At 41.7% G+C, this 19,211-nt stretch overlaps 1 protein-coding gene across 2 annotated transcripts in view; it reads left to right on the top strand.

The window, feature by feature from the left end:
• foxn3 (forkhead box N3) overlaps window positions 1-19,211 on the top strand; it is a 77,825-nt gene that overhangs the window by 43,535 nt on the left and 15,079 nt on the right. For both annotated transcript variants that reach the window (XM_053509772.1, XM_053509773.1), the window contains exon 4: window positions 7,550-7,617. In XM_053509772.1, coding sequence (XP_053365747.1) covers window positions 7,550-7,617 — 68 coding nt within the window. The remainder of the gene's footprint in view (window positions 1-7,549; window positions 7,618-19,211) is intronic.

The raw sequence follows: 19,211 nt of genomic DNA, 5'->3' as shown, positions 1-19,211 counted from the left end.
AGGATAGAGAGCAAGGTTTTTTCAAGTACAGGGACAGGCATTATTTCAGAGTGAAAGAGGAGTTTCGTGGATGCTTCATTTCACCTCAGCTGCTTTTACTCCACTCAACTTTTTTATATTTAGTGTTATAAAAAGCTCCATACGATCCGACATAACCGTCCTGAATGAGGGCACCTGCTAAAAAGCCAGTACCTAGGCAGACGTGTGCAGGTTTTTATAAAGAACGCCACCTGATTTTGCAGCACAGAGCGCTGCGTCGTACAAATTATTTTCACATCAGGTAGATTCCTGAAGATAATACGACGCTGACACGACCTTCACGTCTTATCTCATGAATGTTCATTATAGATTTTCATGATGATAAGTGTAAGTGTGTGTGTGCAGTGTGCGCGTGTGCAGTGTGTGTGCAGTATATAAGCTTGCAGGTGTGTGTGTGCAGTATATAAGCGTGCGCTCAGGTGTGTGTGTGTGCACATACGGCTGTGTGAGGAGTACACACAGGGTCTCGACTTCCTCTCCTGCTCTCAGGCCAGATGGCGGACCGGCATGTAGCAGCGTGTAATAAAGTGTTTATCTGGCCACTGCGGCTCACAGGAAGCAGAATGGAGCTTTTTATAGTGTTCCGCGCAAATCAGCTGAGTCACACACACTCACTTTTTACTCTTTTCCATCAGCTTTAAATGGACCTTGAATTATAATTATTTTTATTTACTCACAGATAAAAATGGTACAATTAATGATGCATTCATTCTATTTTCCACTGGATTAAGCAGTACAATACACCTGATACCAGTGCATTGCTGATCCTGATCCAGCATGAATCCAATACTGGGCTGATTGTAATCCAGTAGTGACCTGACACTGATTTAGTACTGACTTGGTACTGATAACGTACTGACCTTATACTGACCCAGTACTGATTGGATACTGACCTGATACTGACCCAATATGAGCCTGATATTGATCTGATACTGAACTTATACTGACCCAATATTGGCCTAATACTGATTTAATTCTGGAGCTTATCCTGATATGAAACTCACCTGAAACTCAACTGATACAGACTTAAAATAATCCAGTACTGACCTGATACTGATCCAATATTGATCAGATACTGAACTGATACTGATTAAGTACTAACCTCATACTAATCCAGTACCGACCTGATACTTATCTGATATCGAACTAATACAGAATAATAATAAGAATGATTAATTCCTGATCTAATAGTGATTCGGTACTGCCCTTATATTAACAGTCATGCTTTCTTTTTCAATATCATGAAAAGGGTTTAGGTAAGGAAACTGGAGAGTAAATGCAATTAGAGAAGCCGTCTGTTTCATCTCTGTGCTTGAATTCGGGCAGGCAGCCATGGTGGCACCCCAGGTACCGGGTACTGGTCCAACTCCTCAGAGAGTGTGTGAGAGAGAGAGTGATTAAATGGGGGCGTGTAAGACAGGCCCAGGCAGATTCACATTCCTTAACACGCTAAGCATACAGCATCAGAGAGAGAGAGAGAGAGAGAGCAGGTGAAACAGCTGGCCCTCTGAGTCCTGCCGCACACGTTTGCCCTTGTAGGGTTACGAGCGTGATGGTTGCCACAGCAACAAGCACGCCTCCATGGTAACACATCGTGGCAGAGACAGGTGCAGTTGCATCACGAGGCTATTTGTTGCCTGGCAAAAGGACAGGCCATTAGCGCAGGAGAGAAATACGCCATCGCCCTGGCAACACGCGACTTTCCATGGCAACGGCGCACGGCTTCCAGACTATTTTTGGGAGTTTTTTCTGTACCTGCCTTTGTCCATCTCTACGAAGATGCACACATGTGTGAATTATCCGAGATGACAACTGGAGGTCCAGTAGCTGGAGGAGATTCATTTTTAATGGAAGTGTTTGGATTGAAAAAAAGACAAAAAGCACAGAGACAGAGCTTTGTGTTTAACAGAACTGTCCTCTCTGTCCTCTGGCAAAAAAACCCTGAGAAGCCGAAAGAAATAAACCAAGTAAACCTTGTCACTTTGTGTGTGTGTGTGTGTGTGTGTGTGTGTGTGTGTGTACTGTAATACTGAGATTATCTTCTCTTCTTTTCTTTTCCATTTCCTCTCTTCATCTTCTTTTCCATTATTCCACTCTTTCCTCCAATAACTTCTTTCTTCTCATCTCAAATGTTCCTTTTTTCTTTTTCTCTTTTTTGTCTCCTTTCTATTTTCTAATCCTTGCCTTTTAATGTGTCCTCTCTTCCCATGTGTAGTCTTTTCTCATTTCTCCTCTTCTTCTTATTTTCCATTCTGTCATCCTCTCCTCTTGTGTCGACTGTGCTTTACGCATCCTTTTTCTTCTCATTTCTTTTTCCCTTCTGTTCTCTCCTCATTTTTCCTTTTTCTACTCTCCTTTATTTCTTTCACAGTTTCCTCATTTTCCTAGTCAAGGACACGCAGCCTCTACCTCAGCGCTTTGGCATCTGCAGAGCGATCGCTCAGCCCCGATCACATTTCACGCTGCTGTAAACGCTGAAAAGAACAGTTTTTTTGTATTTAGTTTCATGGCGCTGGAATCAATAGGGATTTCAGTGTTGAGCATTGACAGAATGAAACTGTGGATGGGTTGTTTCCTTTGATAAACCCATTGCTTGTGTGTGATATTATTCCTTCTCCGGGGCACATTAAAGAGAGGAGAAGTGTAACGGCTCTTTTGTGGGCGCTGGTGAGTGCTGAATGCAAGCGAGTAGAAGCGTGTCTCTGTAGATTTATTGTTCTTTGGGGCTTTTTTGTTCTTTTGGAAGTTTGTCAACAGCCAGCGCATGGAAAATACTCCAGCTGGTTTTACGAAGCCGATTCCTCAGCTGAAGCTGCTTTCATTTAGGTGTTCCTGAAAGTTTTGGAGACTTCTTGAGCGAGGGAAAAAATCCACTCTGACTGACTTCTGTACATTTTGTAATGAAATTTATTTTTTGTAATCCTGCTCTAATTTTATGTTGCTTATTGGTTTCTTACTTACAGTGCTGTGGGATTTATCCCTCACTTTATCCTTGATTGAAGACAGCAATGCTGCAGCGATTATTTTCTTCAGTCCCTCATCTGTACATGTTGCTTCCAGAGCTGTCACCCTGTATGCACTGCATTCTGGGACTTTTGAGTGCAGTTTTTGCTCCTCCATCTACCACTTTTATGCTGGATTTCTCATTAATATGACTGTGGCTGGGGAATGGTGTGTGAGGGGAAAAAAGCTTGCTCTTGTGGGTGGAGGATTCAGTCCTGGAACAGTCAAACCAGCCCAAACAATTCTAGACATCCCTTATGGGAAAGGTTTCCCCCACTAGTTTCCTTTTCCACCATTAGGTATGGTCAGTGTTTAAAGGCGAGCCCTGAAAGCACCGCTGGATGAGTTCTTGACTTTGGTCACTTCCTCCTGAGAGATTCTGGTTTGAAATTCCTTCCACTAGTTGTGCACCGAGTCCACAGAGCATCCGGCCTTTGGGATAGCTCCATTGTGAGCACAGGAGAACGGTACTTCAGCTCAGGGCAAAAGTGAGACGTAAGGAGAAGGGGTGGGGGCGCTGAAGAGTGTGGAGTAACACCAATTAGACTGTAGATTAGTTAAAGATAATTGTGATTGCAGACTAAAGGAGCAGGCAATGGGATTTGGGACGAGATTACTGAATGAAGTAAAAGTGTTCTGTTTGGAAATGAATGCCTCAGTCCTGTTCGAGTAAGGAGTGTTTTTTAGAGTTGTTTGCATTAACGGACTAGATGCACAGACTGGTGAGAGTTAAAAATAGATGGGGCGTCGACCCAGAACCCAGCGAGTCTCCTGCCAGTGGCACATGTGGTTCAAATGAAAAAGCAGAAACCCAGCACAGAAGAATGCATGCTCCTCTGGAGTACAGAACATAAAACACATCAGTCACCGAGTCTCCTCTCATGGGCGTGGCTGTCATTCCTTTCTTACTAACACGCTCGTTATTTTGTGTGGAACCAGAGCGGACTCGGATGGCGCAGGACGGCTAGAAACCACGTTTTGATTTGCGTCGCTGAAAACAATAGCTCCGTTATATCTGAGAGCTCAGACGCAGATTCCATTACTAGCCGTTTCATTGTTCTTGCTTCTAAATGTGTAACATTTTACTGTCTGAAAAAAATAATTGCAGAGCCTATTTGCTTTTATGATGTTCCTTGCATGGAAAGACTGCAAGAGCAATAAAAGACTGTTAATTTTTTATTTTTTTTTGTATTTGCAGCTGATTAAAAAAAAAAAGAAAAAGAAATGGTGGGTCGTCTGTCATGAGGCATGCGGTTTCTATGGCAACGCATACCGTAGATGTAACCTGATACGAAGCATATGTGCAGCTCTTGGGGTACAAACAGCGGTTAGAACTTCGAGCTGTGTGTGTGTGTGTGTGTGTGTGTGTGTGTGTACGTGCCTGTGTCAGGATGTGTATACTGTATGTGTGTGTGTGTGTGAGAGAGAGAGAGAGAGTGACTGAGAGTTTCAGCATCCAAGAGAACTGTGTGTGTGTGTGTGTGTGTGTTAAAGAGCTTTTAAAATAAAGAAAAATCAACAAAAAAATAATAATAGATAATAAAGCGCCAACAACACTAGGACAAGAACCAAAGAGTCCCTGAATGTAAAAGTTGGGGATGTTTTAGTTGCTAGGTGACTGGTATGCTAATGAAGTTGTTCGTCTTAATCTGAGATTGGTTTTAATCACTCTCAGTGGGAAAAAAAATCTGACAAACTGTAATTAAAGTATCCATAAAAAAGCAGAGCCTACATTATCCCTTGGTAAATTATTAGGAAGTGCCGGGTCCGATCCAAGGTGTGTGACACGAGCGAGGGGAACACGGAGTCAGGAAATGAAAGCAGACTGACACAAGGCGTTTAAATGCAGCGTGTAGACAAACACACTCGAAGCCAAGCTCCTCTGCTTTCTCTGTGTGCTCTAATTCTCAATTAACTAATATACTCTAAGACGATTAAGAAGGAGAACAGAGCACAGCCAATGCCGAGAAGAGTGTTATCTGCTCTGGCTGCTTCAGCTGGGAATGAGATATCAGGAGAGAGAGAGAGAGAGAGAGAGAGAGAGCGAGCCCACGGTTATCCCAGAAGCAAGAAGTCAGAACTTGGACTTGCATCATTTTCGAGCTAAAAACCAAGAAACAAACAAAATAAATGCCTCCATGTTTGATTGGCCCCAAGCTAGGCTAGCCAGCTAACTGTGATGCGCAATGTATATTTTCTTTTACTTTAGGTTTTATAAGTAAATTCATGTGTTTTCTGTTTGTTAATGAGTAACAGGATGTGGACAAAACAGTAACAGTGGACAAAAGTTATTTGCGTTTTCCTTGGTGCAATAATAACAATAATCAGTTGATAAAAATAACTGTAAAAAACAATTACAATAATTGAACAATTGTTAAGAATAACTATAAATAACACAAAACAGACCCCAGGGTAGAACTCTTCCAAACGGTTGAGTTATCGGTCATGAGCTGTCACATAAATGCTAACATTTTATGCAATAGTTCAACAGCACAAATGTTTTTGGACATTCGATTTTTCTTAGCATAGCATATCTAAACCAAGTGGTTGAGATGACTGTAGTCAGGTTGAGTTCAACAAATACTATAATATGATATAACATGTGCTCTAACAAGCTGCGCAGAAAAGTTGAGCAGAAAGTTAAGGGGTAATTTTGACATGGTTAAGGGGGCTATAAAGGCAATACTGTGCCTAATATACATAATTGCACCAAAGTTTACATCCCGTCTCTAATTTACAGATTATATGCAAACATAAATATGAATCATTGAAAAGTGTTTAAATTCTGTAACAAGATAGAACTTTGAAAATTTTGAAAGCATATTAAAGAAAAAAAATGCAGTGAGCCTCTTATTCTTTGCTTATATTGAATTATATAAAATTAGCTTCATAATGCCTTTAAATTGATTACATTTAATTTTCATGATCATGATTGTGATAATGTGGGAGCATCTGTCAACCCAAGTCCTTGTTTTCCTTTAAACGGTGTGCAAACTTTTGCACTTTTTGTGCGTCACCATTTCATCTAATTCTCTTTTCTTGGTCAGAAAAATCAGAGCGAAATCAGAGGAAATGACCTGACACTAATGGCTTCCTGTTTCACACCATTGGAATTATTTCACTTTTAAATTCGTTTCTTCACGTTCTTTCCTTTTTATTCTTTTTTTTATCAAAATTTATTTATTTATTTAGTTGTGCAAAAATAATCCTACCATTAAAGTTTTACATGTAAACATAGAGAACGGAGGGGGAGTTTGCTTCCATGTCAACGGTCATGACCACCATGTTGACTTGAACAACTCCAAGAACTTAAACAACTCTTTGCTTAAGTCAGAGATTTCAGAAACTCAGACAGGTATAAATACTATTTTATTATGGTTATATTATAAAAGTATAATAAAAATTTACGTAAAAGTAGAATATACATTACAAAAAAAACCACATCAGATTTGTACATTGTAAGTGATGTTATATGACTTTGCTTTCACACCTCAGGCTGTTCAGTTTTCCCGTTAGGTGCTGGAGCGTGGCTGTGAGGATTTCTGCTCATTCAGCTACAAGAGCATTAGTGAGCTCAGGTGCTGATGTTTGGATGTTTGGAGGACGCTCCTATACTAGTTTATCCCAAAGAGATTCAGTGGTGTTGAGTTCTGTCAAGGCTCTGTGCAGGACACTTGAGATCTTACACTCCAAACTAAACATACCATGTCTTTATGGAGCTGGCTTTGTGGATCTCGGAGAGGCATTGTCATGCTGGATAAGGATCTCGGGTTTCTTCGTTCTCTTAGGAAATTATAATGCTTCAGTTTTGTGGTGGTCATGGGGTGCACATACTTTTGCATCTAGAGTATATCTATGGTAAGTCACATATAAGAGGAAAAAATTCCAGACCATTTTTGCCCGCAGTGTTGAAGCCCAGTATAGTGACAATCGAAATATTTTCCTGCCCACAAAAAAAAAGCATCTTTTGCAAAGACATTAATCGTGCTGACCTCGATTCTGTCAAAGAATAACGATCTGTGCTTTGTATTAGTCTGTCTCCCTCATCGACCGAGTCAAGACTCAAAACAGAGACCCTTCATGGGTTTGCTGTGGGACAGAGAGGGGAAAGGGGAGGAGTCAGTGGTCTTGGATGTGGCAGTGGTTCCTGTCGCGTGGTTTGATCAGCGCAGTGTGTGTGTGTGTGTGTGTGTGTGTGTGTGTGTGTGTGTGTGTGTTACACACATGCGCTGACTGGTCATTTCAGCCTGTAAAAGCAGTGATTAATGCACTAACGCTTCATTCTCCAAATATAATATAATGACTAGCTCGCACTGTGATGATGTCTAAACACCGTGATCGCTTTCCAGGGTGAAGGCTGGCTTTTCTAACCATGCACAGCTAAAGCCCAGGCTGTGCGAGCACACAGGCACACGCACACACACACGCACACACACACACACACGCACACACACACACACATAGAGCTATCTTATCATTCTTATATGTTGCGTTTTTCTCTCTTCAGCCTGTCCAGTCCTCCAGTATGGCCAGGGAATCACTTCTACCGAAAAAACAAAGGAGTCCTTCTACCAGGTATCTACTCATGTCTATCCTACCAGGTCTACTCATCCTGTCTGTCTCTCTCTCTCTCTCTCTCTCTTGCTCTCTCTCTCTCTCTCTCTCTCTTATCCTGTCTTTCTCATCCTGTCTCATCCTTATTTTCTCAGCCTGTCTCACTCTCAATCTCTGTCTCTTATCCTGTTGCCTTCTACCAGGTATTAAATGTCTCTCATCCTTTCTCTCATCATGTCTCTGTTATTCTGTCTCTCTCTCATCCTCTCTATCTGTCTCTCTCCTCCTGTCTCACTCTCAGTCTGTCTCTCTCATCCTGTCTCACTTTCAGTCTGTCTCTCTCATCCTGTCTCTCAATCTCTCTCTTATCCTGTCCCTCTCACGCTCTCTCTCCTCCTCTCTTTTAATCTGTCTCGCTTATCCTGTCTCTTACTACCAGGTACTGAATATCCACCCATCTTGTCTCTCTCATCCTGTCTCTCTCTCAATCTGACTCTCTTTCCTCCTGTCTCTCTCTGACTCTCTCCTTCTCTCTCTTCCTCTCCCTCTCTCTGTGTCTGTTTTTCCAACTCTCTGGTTGTCTCTCCACTTCTTTTTTTCTCTTTCAGTTTGTCTCTCTGACTATCTGTATGTCTGTGTCTCTCTTTGTCTGTTTATCTGTGTAAAGGCATGCTAGGCTCCTACATGAGGATGTGGGGTCTGGTTGTGTTAATTTTTAAAGTACAGTAAAACCCCGGTTTGCAAGCGTTCCACAAGACGAGCAAAGATTTTTAATAAATTTTGACTTGGAAAACGAACAAGTCTTGGTTTACGAGTATCAGAGTATCATGTGTCACGCATGCGCTTCTTGTTTTGATGCCGAGCGTCACGTGATCACAACTGAGCCAATTGTTTTTCTCTCTCTTGTGGTGCGGAATTGTGGGTAATCGTCTCCCCTGCTGGGTCTTAGTGCGCGTCTCTTACTGGTATAATCAACATCCGTGCACGCGTGTACTGTTTACTAGAACACTGTGACCACGTGTGTGTGCGTAAAACATATTTTATTTTGTAGCAAGTCTCATTGGAGAGGTTAAAGATCCATTTTCTCTCTCTGTATCATATTGCTTTGTGCCTGTGTCATTGGACAACGTTGCCAACACACACACAGACCCCTTCTACTTTCGCTTTCACAGACACACACACACACACACATACACGCACTCTCTCTGCTCAACACAGAAACGTTGCTTTGTTGCAATTCTTTTCAAAGGTAAAGTGCAGGTTAATTTGTTTAATTTTTATTTTACAGCAGTGATTCCGTTAATGTGTCTCTCAATCAAGTGTCATTAGAGAGATTTCTTGTTTATTTTTCTGATAAAACAGTGTTTCCGTTGTGTGCGCGTGTGTAAAAAAAATTGGTGGAAGGGTAACTGTGTAAGACGAGAAGGGGAAGAGGGGAGCTGATTTACACACACACACACACACACACACACACACACACGAGCGTCTCGCGCATAAACAGAAACACTTATCTGTCGGGATTTAATTTTTACTTTTTTAAAAGGTAAAGTGCACGTTAATTTGTTTTATTTTTACTTATATGTTGTGTTAATTATTTAATTTTTTTTTTTGGGCTGTGGAATAATTTGGGTTTCCATTATTTCTTTTGGGAAAATTTAATTTGGTTTACGAGTGTTTTGGAATATGAGTTCGCTTCCGGAAACAAATTATGCTCGTAATCCAAGGTTCCATTGTATATTTGAAACGTAAGGCCATTCAGTGCTATATTTAAACCGTTCACTTGCTGTGAGGTCACAATGTGAGCTGTGTGTGTGTGTGTGTGTGTGTGTGTGTGCACAGGATAATGACTTGTTCCCACAGTCCAGGCTTTAGGGGCTGAGCAGAAAGTTTTTTTTTTTTTACCTCCTGACCAGTGAGGTCACAAGAGAAGCACAATCATGGAGGCGACTAATGAGTCTTATGAGGAGTAATATGTTCTTGTCAATATTTAAGTGATGTGACGTCTCACTTCAAATGTGACACTCCACACCAGTCTTTATTTAACCTGCATTATTGATAATAAGAAGTTAATCAAAACAGAAAGGTAGGCAAGTTAACCAGCTACAGCTAAGTGTAAATGCAGTTGGAGATGTCTTACTGTAATGTCTTTGAGTGTCTCTGAATATTAATACTCATTGGTGTTAAGTGGTGGCTAACAGATATTCCGCCTGTGAGCGGAGACCTGAACCTGTGGTAAAAGACGCTGTTTAGCCTCCTGTACTCAGACATCAAACTTATTTCTGTTCTAAAATGATAAAATGTTATTTTTTCATCCACATTACATCTACACCCCCCTCTTATCAGCTAACTAGCAAGAATAAAGGACAAAAAAGTGGGTCTTTCACACACTTAACATTCCACACATCTCTTTCTCTGTCTCTCTGCACACTCGCAGTAATTCAACATTCATGACACACTCGTGGGAGCGGCACCTTTACAGAGTTGCAGAGAGAGAGGCGCCCGTGCAGGCGGTGGCTTGCTCGCAGTAATTGGCAGTTAGCGGAGTGTTTTGTAAACTCTTTTGTGGCTGTGATATTATACGGAGCGCAGGGAGGCGGCGGAGCCCCAGGATGCACCTGTGACGGCTGCCACGTGCGTAGGAGGGCCATCTGCTGGGTGCAAGCACTTAGCTCACACACGCTAACACACCTCTGCATGTTACGCTCAAAGAGAAAGCCAAGCCCAGACCCACGGCCTTCCCTTTTATCCACCTCGGCCGAAAAACATCCGCTCTAATTAGCCAAAGACACTAGCATGCTGTAATTAGCATGGCTCGCAGTGAAGAGTCTCATTAACACTGACCCGTTTAACGTTCTCTTTCTGCCTTTTTTGTAATTGACATTTTGTGAACAAGAGAAAAGGCACACACTTCTTCATTACTATTTGTTAATCGACTGATGGATGAGACTTTAATCCGGACAAAATAAAAGACAAAGTTTACCCGCGGTGCTATTAGAAGATGTGCACCTTTATCACACAACCTTTTCATATTGAACAAACCACACAAACAAAACTAAACTTGCTCTGAATTCTGACAGGAGCGAGGGAATGACTTATTTTTATTTTCCCTTCTTCTACCACAGCCACACTAGACTTCACCAGATGTCTAGATCCTATAGTTTAGATTTTAATTTAGTGTTCTGGATACACTGGATTCCACTTCACGTATAGCAGCTATGAAAAGTCGCTCCCTCACCAGGCCCTATTTTTGTCTCTATGTAATTTAATAAGAACAGCAGCTTATGTTGCTGAGAAACCACAAAGAATCGTAAACTCCTCTGTCCTGATGATGTGGAAAAAAAAAAAAAGTTGTAAATCCTTATTTAATCAGACGTGTGTAAAAATGTGGAAAACAGCAACACAAAGTGCTGATACTGGAGACTCCTTTAGTTCATGTTTGTCACAGGTTTATAAACAGGCAGGTTGTTGACAGGTAAAGAGTTTGTAGAAACACAGCTCAAAATTTTAATTGAATTTATGGCATAAGGTTAAGTTTTTATAGTGTTCTTACCAGTTTCAGCGTATGATTTGGCGCAAGCTATATTGAGTCGTTCTGTCGTGTCTGTGTATTGAGGATTGTGCCTGCTTCTAGGTGCATTTTGGTTGTTTCTGTGTCTTTCCTGTACACACGATAAACTATTATTGTTGAGTGACGCGTATAACCACGCCCACCACGAGGGAAGAAGGGCTGAATGAGGCAATGTGAAGTAATCTGGCACAAAAGCTCATAACTTCACTTCTACAGACAGACAGACATATGGACAGACAAATTTGTTTTACTGGGTTCGTGTCCTCTAACATATGAAATGTAAAGATTGAATGACATTGAAAGAGCGAGATCTGAAAACATATTTTAAAAGCTTTGTGAGGTGACCTGGTCAGCCTGTGTACAGGAGTCTGATGTCTTCACTTCATGATCAGCATGGTTTAGCCTGAATGTCGTTACTGGACAGCTCCATGTGCTGGAGCACTTTGAGCAGCAGGAGTAGTGCTCTCTGCCCGTCTGTCTCCCTACCTGCCCGTCTGTCTCCCTACCTGCCCGTCTGTCTCCCTACCTGCCCGTCTGTCTCCCTACCTGCCCGTCTGTCTCCCTACCTGCCCGTCTGTCTCCCTACCTGCCTGTCTGTCTCCCTACCTGCCTGTCTGTCTCCCTACCTGCCTGTCTGTCTTCCTACCTGCCTGTCTGTCTCCCTACCTGCCCGTCTGTCTGTCTACCTGCCTGTCTGTCTCCTTATCTGCCTGTCTGAGCCTTTTTTTTCTGCCCTTGCCTTTTGATCTGTCTGCCCCTCTCTCAGTCCCTCTGTCTGTCTGTCTCTCTGTCTGTCTTTTGTGTTATCTATCTATCTATCTATCTATCTATCTATCTATCTATCTATCTATCTATCTGTCTGTCTGTCTGTCTGTCTGTCTATCTGTCTATCTGTCTATCTGTTTGTCTCTCTATCTGTCTGCCTATTGGCATTTTCAAATTAGGGCACGGGATCATTTCCAAGTACACTTGACCCCCAAAGTCTGCTTTATTTAGTTCATTTTTACTAATGTAACCCCCGGCCAGTTGGGGAGTGGAGGATCACTCGTTCCTGGGCACGGTAAAAAAAATGTACTATACACGGTACTATTTTGAAAATGCCCTTACTCTTTCTTTTTTTTATCCGAATATCTATCCATCCATCCATCCATCCATGTATCTCTCTTTGGGAATACGTTGGGGAATACTTTAAGTGAGTAGCAGGAAGCTCATGAGATGGTTAAAATCTCAGAAATTTACCCCCAGACACCTCAGAGGGATTAACTATTAAACTTGTAGTTTATTATTTATTCATAGATGTTTTATTCCCTCCCACCCGATCTGCCTGGGGGCATGCAGGAGATAATCTACAGTATACTGTATCACAGATAAGAAGTTGGAAATTGTTTATGGTTTTATTTTGATTTCGGCTTCTGAGCTGAAGAATTTTTTTTTGAGATGCGTGCTGTGGAAAGAACCCAGACCTGAAGTGACTCAGGAGATTGGCAGTGATCTCAATGCAAAGTCTGTTGTCCATTAAACTGATTTATGAGCCCTTTGAGCAGGAGGCTAATAAATAAGGCGAGTTGGAGGAATGGTGGAAAATTGGAGAGACTGGAGCGTTGTTCTTCAGCGTGATTTAGTTAACGCCTGCTCGTTTATAAAAGCTGAGGACTGACCAGTCGCCCTGCGCACTACAGCTGCACCTGAGACTTAACGCCTGCCTTGGGACACAGTTTATACATGTTTGTGCAGGAGAGAGGACATCAGCGCACACACACGCACACACACATACACACACACACACACAGTAGTAGCAGCAAGCTCTCAGTAACTCTCACCTCTCAGTTCACTGTGCAACAGGTTGGGATTGATTTGGGGCTTGCTGAATCCCTTTTCACACTCCATGAAACACGATCCAAATAAACCCCATCCCTTCTTTTCTTCTTTTCTCTCTTTTCTTGCCTTTCACACTAAGTTTGGAGGCTGCAGGTAAAAGCATGTCCTGATTAGGATAAGCACCACTCTCACTGTGACTGTGTGTGTGTGTGTGTGTGTGTATCTGGGTATAGCAAAGCAACACTGATTATTAAAAAAACATGGCTTTTATGCCAAAATATTATAAATGAAATTTCAAATAGAGTAAATATAATAATGTACATGTAGGACAAAACACAACCTATTTGCAGTGGCAACACAAATCTTCCTCACTTCTAATACTTTTCAATTTTGAAAAAATTATATTTAGTGATTTTTTTTTAATTCTATCATCTACATTTATATTCTAATGTACTGATAGAAAAACAATGTCCCAGCGGAAAAGTAAAGGTTTATTAGTGAACAGTGGGAAATCTGCTGTCTGAGAGCTTAACTGAAAAGCTTATTATTTGTGTAACTCAACAGCATGACTTGTAGTTAGTGAGCTGTGCTGCTTCTTCATACATCACAATCTTTGGGAAAAAAATGCAGCAAATTTCCAAAAATCTCTTTTTTCCCTGTTTGTTTAAATCCGTCTTCGTGCGACAGTTGATCGTCCCTACTCCATCTCACATACATCATTTAGGCTAACCTTCTTTTAAGACAAAAGAAAATGTAATGGTTTGACTTCCTCCGGCTCACTTTGCCTGTGGAGGAGAAATGCTGTCAGGATGGGACGGGGACGTGGAACTTTTTCCGTAATTCTTTTCAGACATTATTATTGTCAAGGCCTGGAATTGTGCGCTGGAGCGAGCGTGCTTGTCTCCTGCCTCCCTCTTGCATTTCTCTTTTTATCTCCTCTTTGTTCCACAACAGTTACATCAAACGAACGTGACAAAACTAAGTCATGGGTTTGAAAGTATTTCTCATTGTGTTTGTGTTTCTGTGTGTGTTCTGGGCTCTTTTCAGTCTCGTTTTTTTTTCAGGTTATCGATCATGTCATCTACTAGCATCTCTAAAGCTCTGCGCTTCTGTGAGGAGATCTAAGTGACACTTATCGTATTAGCCGGTGAATGGGCTCCTCTTTCATCTCACGCTCGCATACCACGAGCAGCTAAACGAGCAATAAACACGCTCGTTTGAGCAGCTTCCTCTTCGGACTGGTGTGCGTCCTTGGAGTTTGATCTCACTATTGATGCAGATCAATCTCATGTCTCTTTTCTCAGATATCAGCAAAAAAGGCAAATGATAAATGGGCTTCTGCCTGAGCTGTTGTGCTGCTGTTCATTCAAATCACCACCTAACCTGAAACCTATTTCCGACAGACAGCGAGTAAGGGTGGGGTGGGGGGTTGGAGGGAATTGAGGGAAAGGAGAGATTGGATAAAGAAGGAGGGAGCAGACATGCAGTCGGGAGCTGAGATAGGATAAAGTATGTTGTCGAGGAAATGACATCATGTAGCTTCCCTGGAGGTGGGCAGAAGGTCATTTTCCAAAGCATCCCTGATTCCGTCCTCCTTTTTCATTGTCCACTTGTTTTACGGAGCTCAAGTTCCAGCATGAGTCAGACGGGTGACTAAGAAGTCACATTGAAATGCCTGCATCTCGCCTGCAGCTCCTCTCTGCCAGAGTTAGCATGGTCTGCATCTGCTAATATTCACACAGCCATCACAGGGGAAATGATGATCATGTCTGGGGGAAGCGCATTTCCGCAATTCCATGACGCTCATTCTGTAGCTCTGCAGCGTGTGTAGTCAATTTAAGGAATATATTGGCTGTTGCCTCCTGACCCATCCGTTTAAATGGTTGCTGATTGCCCGGGGGTCTGGCCTTCCATCACCAGGACTTTCTCTTCTTTCCCCGAGTCTGACTCAGATGATGAACGTTTTCTTTCATGCTAGTGGAGATGTTAAAGTGAACTGTCAGAGAATGAAGGATAAGGAATAACCAGGATGAAGTTCTCAGTCTTCCCACAAAAGAGAACAAGTTCTGCTCGGCTGCTCCGGTTCCACTCCTTCAGCTCGGACGTGGGCGGCACATCTTGCCGAGCAAATTGAAAATTGCCGAGCAAGAAGCAGAAGTTAATTAACGTTGCATAAGTTGGAAAGTTTATCAGAGGAGGTGTGTGTAGACAAAGTCACTGTTGTTCAGCTCCACAATTGTTAAGGTGTTTGGTTTGTTATTGGAGACAAGCTGTGCTCCTGTGCCAAACACTTCATCGGTAGAGATGAGCGGGTTTTAAATTAGTCAGACCAGGAGTCAAAGGCATGCTCTCAATTCATCTCAATTAAAAATGTCTCCATCCACATCCCTCAAGGTCTCTCCAACTAAGAATGTTCGCAGAGTGACACCTGCTGCTTTTATAGAAATGACAGCCTGAGTGAGGGATGAAGCTTTCCGTGTTGGGCTGTTATAGGAACATAATCAGTGACAGTAGTGGATTTATTTCCGTCCTGAATGACTGCATGTCCATGGGGCTTTTGTTCCTCTTCTATGACACAGTTTGCTTTTATTTGCTTTTGCTTTTATTTATATATATATAAAGCGAGAACTTTAATAGCACTTTAATATAAACCTGCACTACTACTGAATATAATGCAATAGGAATCAGCAGTCACCCCAATACGATATTATCATCATACCCATGTGCAGATTTGATTAATTTTGCGATTTTGTAAGGATCACAATTTTATAAATATCTTGACTTGATATAACATTTTTTCTAATTTTGTTTTCAATTTTGAAAATGTATCTTTTAATCTTAATTTTTTTTATAATCTTAAAACTTTTATGCCTTGGCTTTATTCAGCAGCTGCACAAATTAATTAAACATGAGTAATTACATGAAGCCCATATTAGTTTCCACACATAAAAAGCAAGGGCAAAATTTTAACAATACAAACTAACTTTACATACAATCCACCACCTGTAGGATTCTAAGGAAATGGTGACGATTTACCGCATCAAATGCCTCCAAAGTCTTGAGTGTGTGTTAAGCAAATGTGGGCAGGCACCCCCCCCCCCCCCCCAACACACCCCCAAAATTCTATAGTGCAACCAATAAGTGCTAATAATATCCAGTAAATGCCAATGTTATTGATGAGAAACCTCAGAAGCAGACCTCTAGACCAGACACTGCTTGAACATTCAGCATATGGCCTTGTTCCATACCGGTAATCCACCCCTTTAAAGAGACAATCAGATTCTACGTCTAGTTTGATGCAGGAGATACATAATATTTGCAGGAAGTGAGAATTTCAGAGAGTTTGTAATAATAAATAATAAAATGAAGTACAGTTGTGCGTTTTATCTTTTATTGTTCAGGTTTTTTTCAGATGTGATTCACATTTTTAAAAATTATTTTACTTTGGATAAACTTTCAAATGTTAAACAGTCTAAAATCGCTAATCCCTTAAAATATACCAAAGCTTTTGCAGAAAATACAAACCGTTTTCAATTTCTGCAAAGTACTCCATCTCTTCTTTTTCCCCTTTTTGGTGGGAGGACACCATCACCTACTGGACTGGAGTGAAGTATGGAGCAGAAATAAAGATAACCTTGAGAATCAGCAAAACAAGTTACACAGCATTTTAGTGATTATTGGATACTTTTGGTAGATTTAAATTCTTTAAAACCCATAAGAAATATAGCAGCTTAAGCCATATGGGCACTAAATATTAGTGCTACCGAGTCAATTCAAATTTCAGAAATGTAATGCGCAGAGTTTACATAGAATCAACGGTCTAGCTCTGATTCACAGCTCTACCAGCTAGAAGTACACTTTATTTTTATCCTATAAATAAAAAAGTTGTATTCCTTTTTTTACAGCAACTTGACAAACAGTTATAGTTCTTTTACAGATTGGGGTTTTTACAGATAGGTGATACACATTGGGTTTTTTATGCGTTTTTTTTTTTTTTTTTTTTAACTATTTTTTCTAATTACAGTTATAGTTACTACAGTAGTTCTAATTATACATTGAACATCTAAAGTGATAAAACGAGTCAGTTGCAGTTGTCAGTTATAGCGGCTTTAAGCAAACAGGTGTTCTTTTACCAGCCTCTCCTCAGAAAGAAACACAGTGTAAGCTCTTCTAATCTGAACATGTGACAAGGTACAGTACATAGTGCGATTATGATGAAGGCTTGTGATTTAATGGTAGAACAAAAACCAAAATTCGAGCTTTATATTAAATGACAAGTCAGATTAAGTTAGTGTGATGTCACATCCTGCACTTAAAGAAGATTGGATGTTCAGCTGAGACACTCCTGATGGTTTGTCCTTTAAGGCTGTTTTTGTAACAGACAGGTTGTCGACATTCCTGAGGTCAAACGGGGCACAGGATCTTGACCACATCGATGCTGATGTCAATGCTGAGCATCGTGATGTTCTGTGGCTTCAGGCTGCCTTTTAGAGTCACAGGTTTAACAGAGGCCCATCTGTTTGGAGCGCTCTACTTCACTCTGAAAGCCTTCCCCCTTTTTCCCCTCGCTCCATCCTTCTCTTCCCCAGTTACGTCTATAAATAGGCACTGAAGTCAGAGGCTCTGCATTACAATATTACATCGCCTTCCTGTGTAAACTCAGGAGGGGTGTGTGTGTGTGTGTGGAGAACAGTGTTAGTGTGTGTGACATGGGGTGAGAGATATATGCACACATATATGGTTATATGTACTGTATGTGTGGGTGTATCCAGGGTCATAGAATTCCAGCTCATGCAAAAGCCCTGTATATGTGTGTGTGTGTGTGTGTGCGATTCCTCCCCCGCCATGGCTCTGGTTTCTATTACTGGCAGTAAACAGAGCAGAGCGGTGCTTTTTGCTCCTCTCTCAAACACGGTGTTAAGTTTCCTGCTTTAGCTCCCACCTCACATGCCGCTCCCGAGGAGGCAGAACAGGAGCAGTTGCCATGACGACGGCAAAACCCCGGCCGCGGTGGAGGAGCAGGAGAGTGCCGGGATTGTGAGCAGAGATGGGTGACGCTTACAGATCGCAGCAACCACAGAGACACAATCTCACCACGCTTCCTAAAGAGCTTCTCAATTATTAATCCCGGCACCAGGAAGGTTATTTTAGAAAAGAAAAAAATAGAGATGTGGAGGGGTGAGAGAGAGAAAGAGAGGATGTGTGTCACTTTTCTTTTGATAATGTTTAGGGAATTACTGAACTTACTTTCTTGAGTTACTTTCTCTGATTGAGTCTGTCTTTTATTATCCAAAATCAAATCCTTTAGCATTCGTACGCACACTGTATGTATAAAACACTTTGTGTTCTACCATCATGCAACTGGAAAACAATCAGCACCAGGGAATTATGAAGTCTGGGTCCGCCAAGCTGATTAATTTCTGACAAATCTCTATTTCCCATAATCTCCCCAGCTGATTATGCTAAACCTCATGTTAAGTTGTATAGACAACAGACATATACTGCAGTGTGAGGCTGTGTTATATCTCCATTATAGTAGACTGTGACGACTACGTTAAATTACGTGGCTCATGTAACCTAAAGTTCACCTAAAGCGATTGAACCCTGGACAACACATTGCACCCCACTTTTCTGCTAACGAGTAATGGGGATATGAGGAAGTGCACACCATATACACTCATTACTGCAACGCACACTGATTAAAATCATTGCGATGTCCTGCTGCTGCTTCCGCTAAAACCCCTGTTTGGTTTCAGCTATAGATTATTTTTATGGTTGGGCGGAGCTCGAGTGATGTGAAATTCATAGTGCTTTTATCATTTAGTGGCTGTTAGAGCGTTCCAGTGCCATGACTTTGATGGTGCCCAATGATGCCCTCATTACTCATGGACCTGTCCTGAACGAGACTCAGCTCAGCTAGTTGGCCTTCTACAACATGATGAGCTTGCGAGTGTTGAAGCGGTCATGTGACCGCAGACCAGCGCGGTCTCTCTGAATCTCACCAAGCCATGGCAGTCATGGAAACCCATTTGCATGCCCTCCGGTTTACTAGCGCAGCAGGGATGCGACCTACTACAGATGCCAAAAATGACTTCAATCTTCTGAAAATGAAGCGGCTCACCACTGACTGCGTGCCTTCTGTTTTTGGTCCACACTAGATCTCACACTCGCCACTGGAACACTCGTCGTACTTCAGCATACACCTAAAATCACAGGCTCTGGATGTCTG

Source organism: Clarias gariepinus, chromosome 13 (genome assembly GCF_024256425.1).
Source record: "Clarias gariepinus isolate MV-2021 ecotype Netherlands chromosome 13, CGAR_prim_01v2, whole genome shotgun sequence".
Lineage (NCBI taxonomy): Eukaryota > Metazoa > Chordata > Actinopteri > Siluriformes > Clariidae > Clarias > Clarias gariepinus.
Note: the sequence above shows the minus strand (reverse complement) of the source record. Positions and strands in the feature narration are given on the sequence as shown.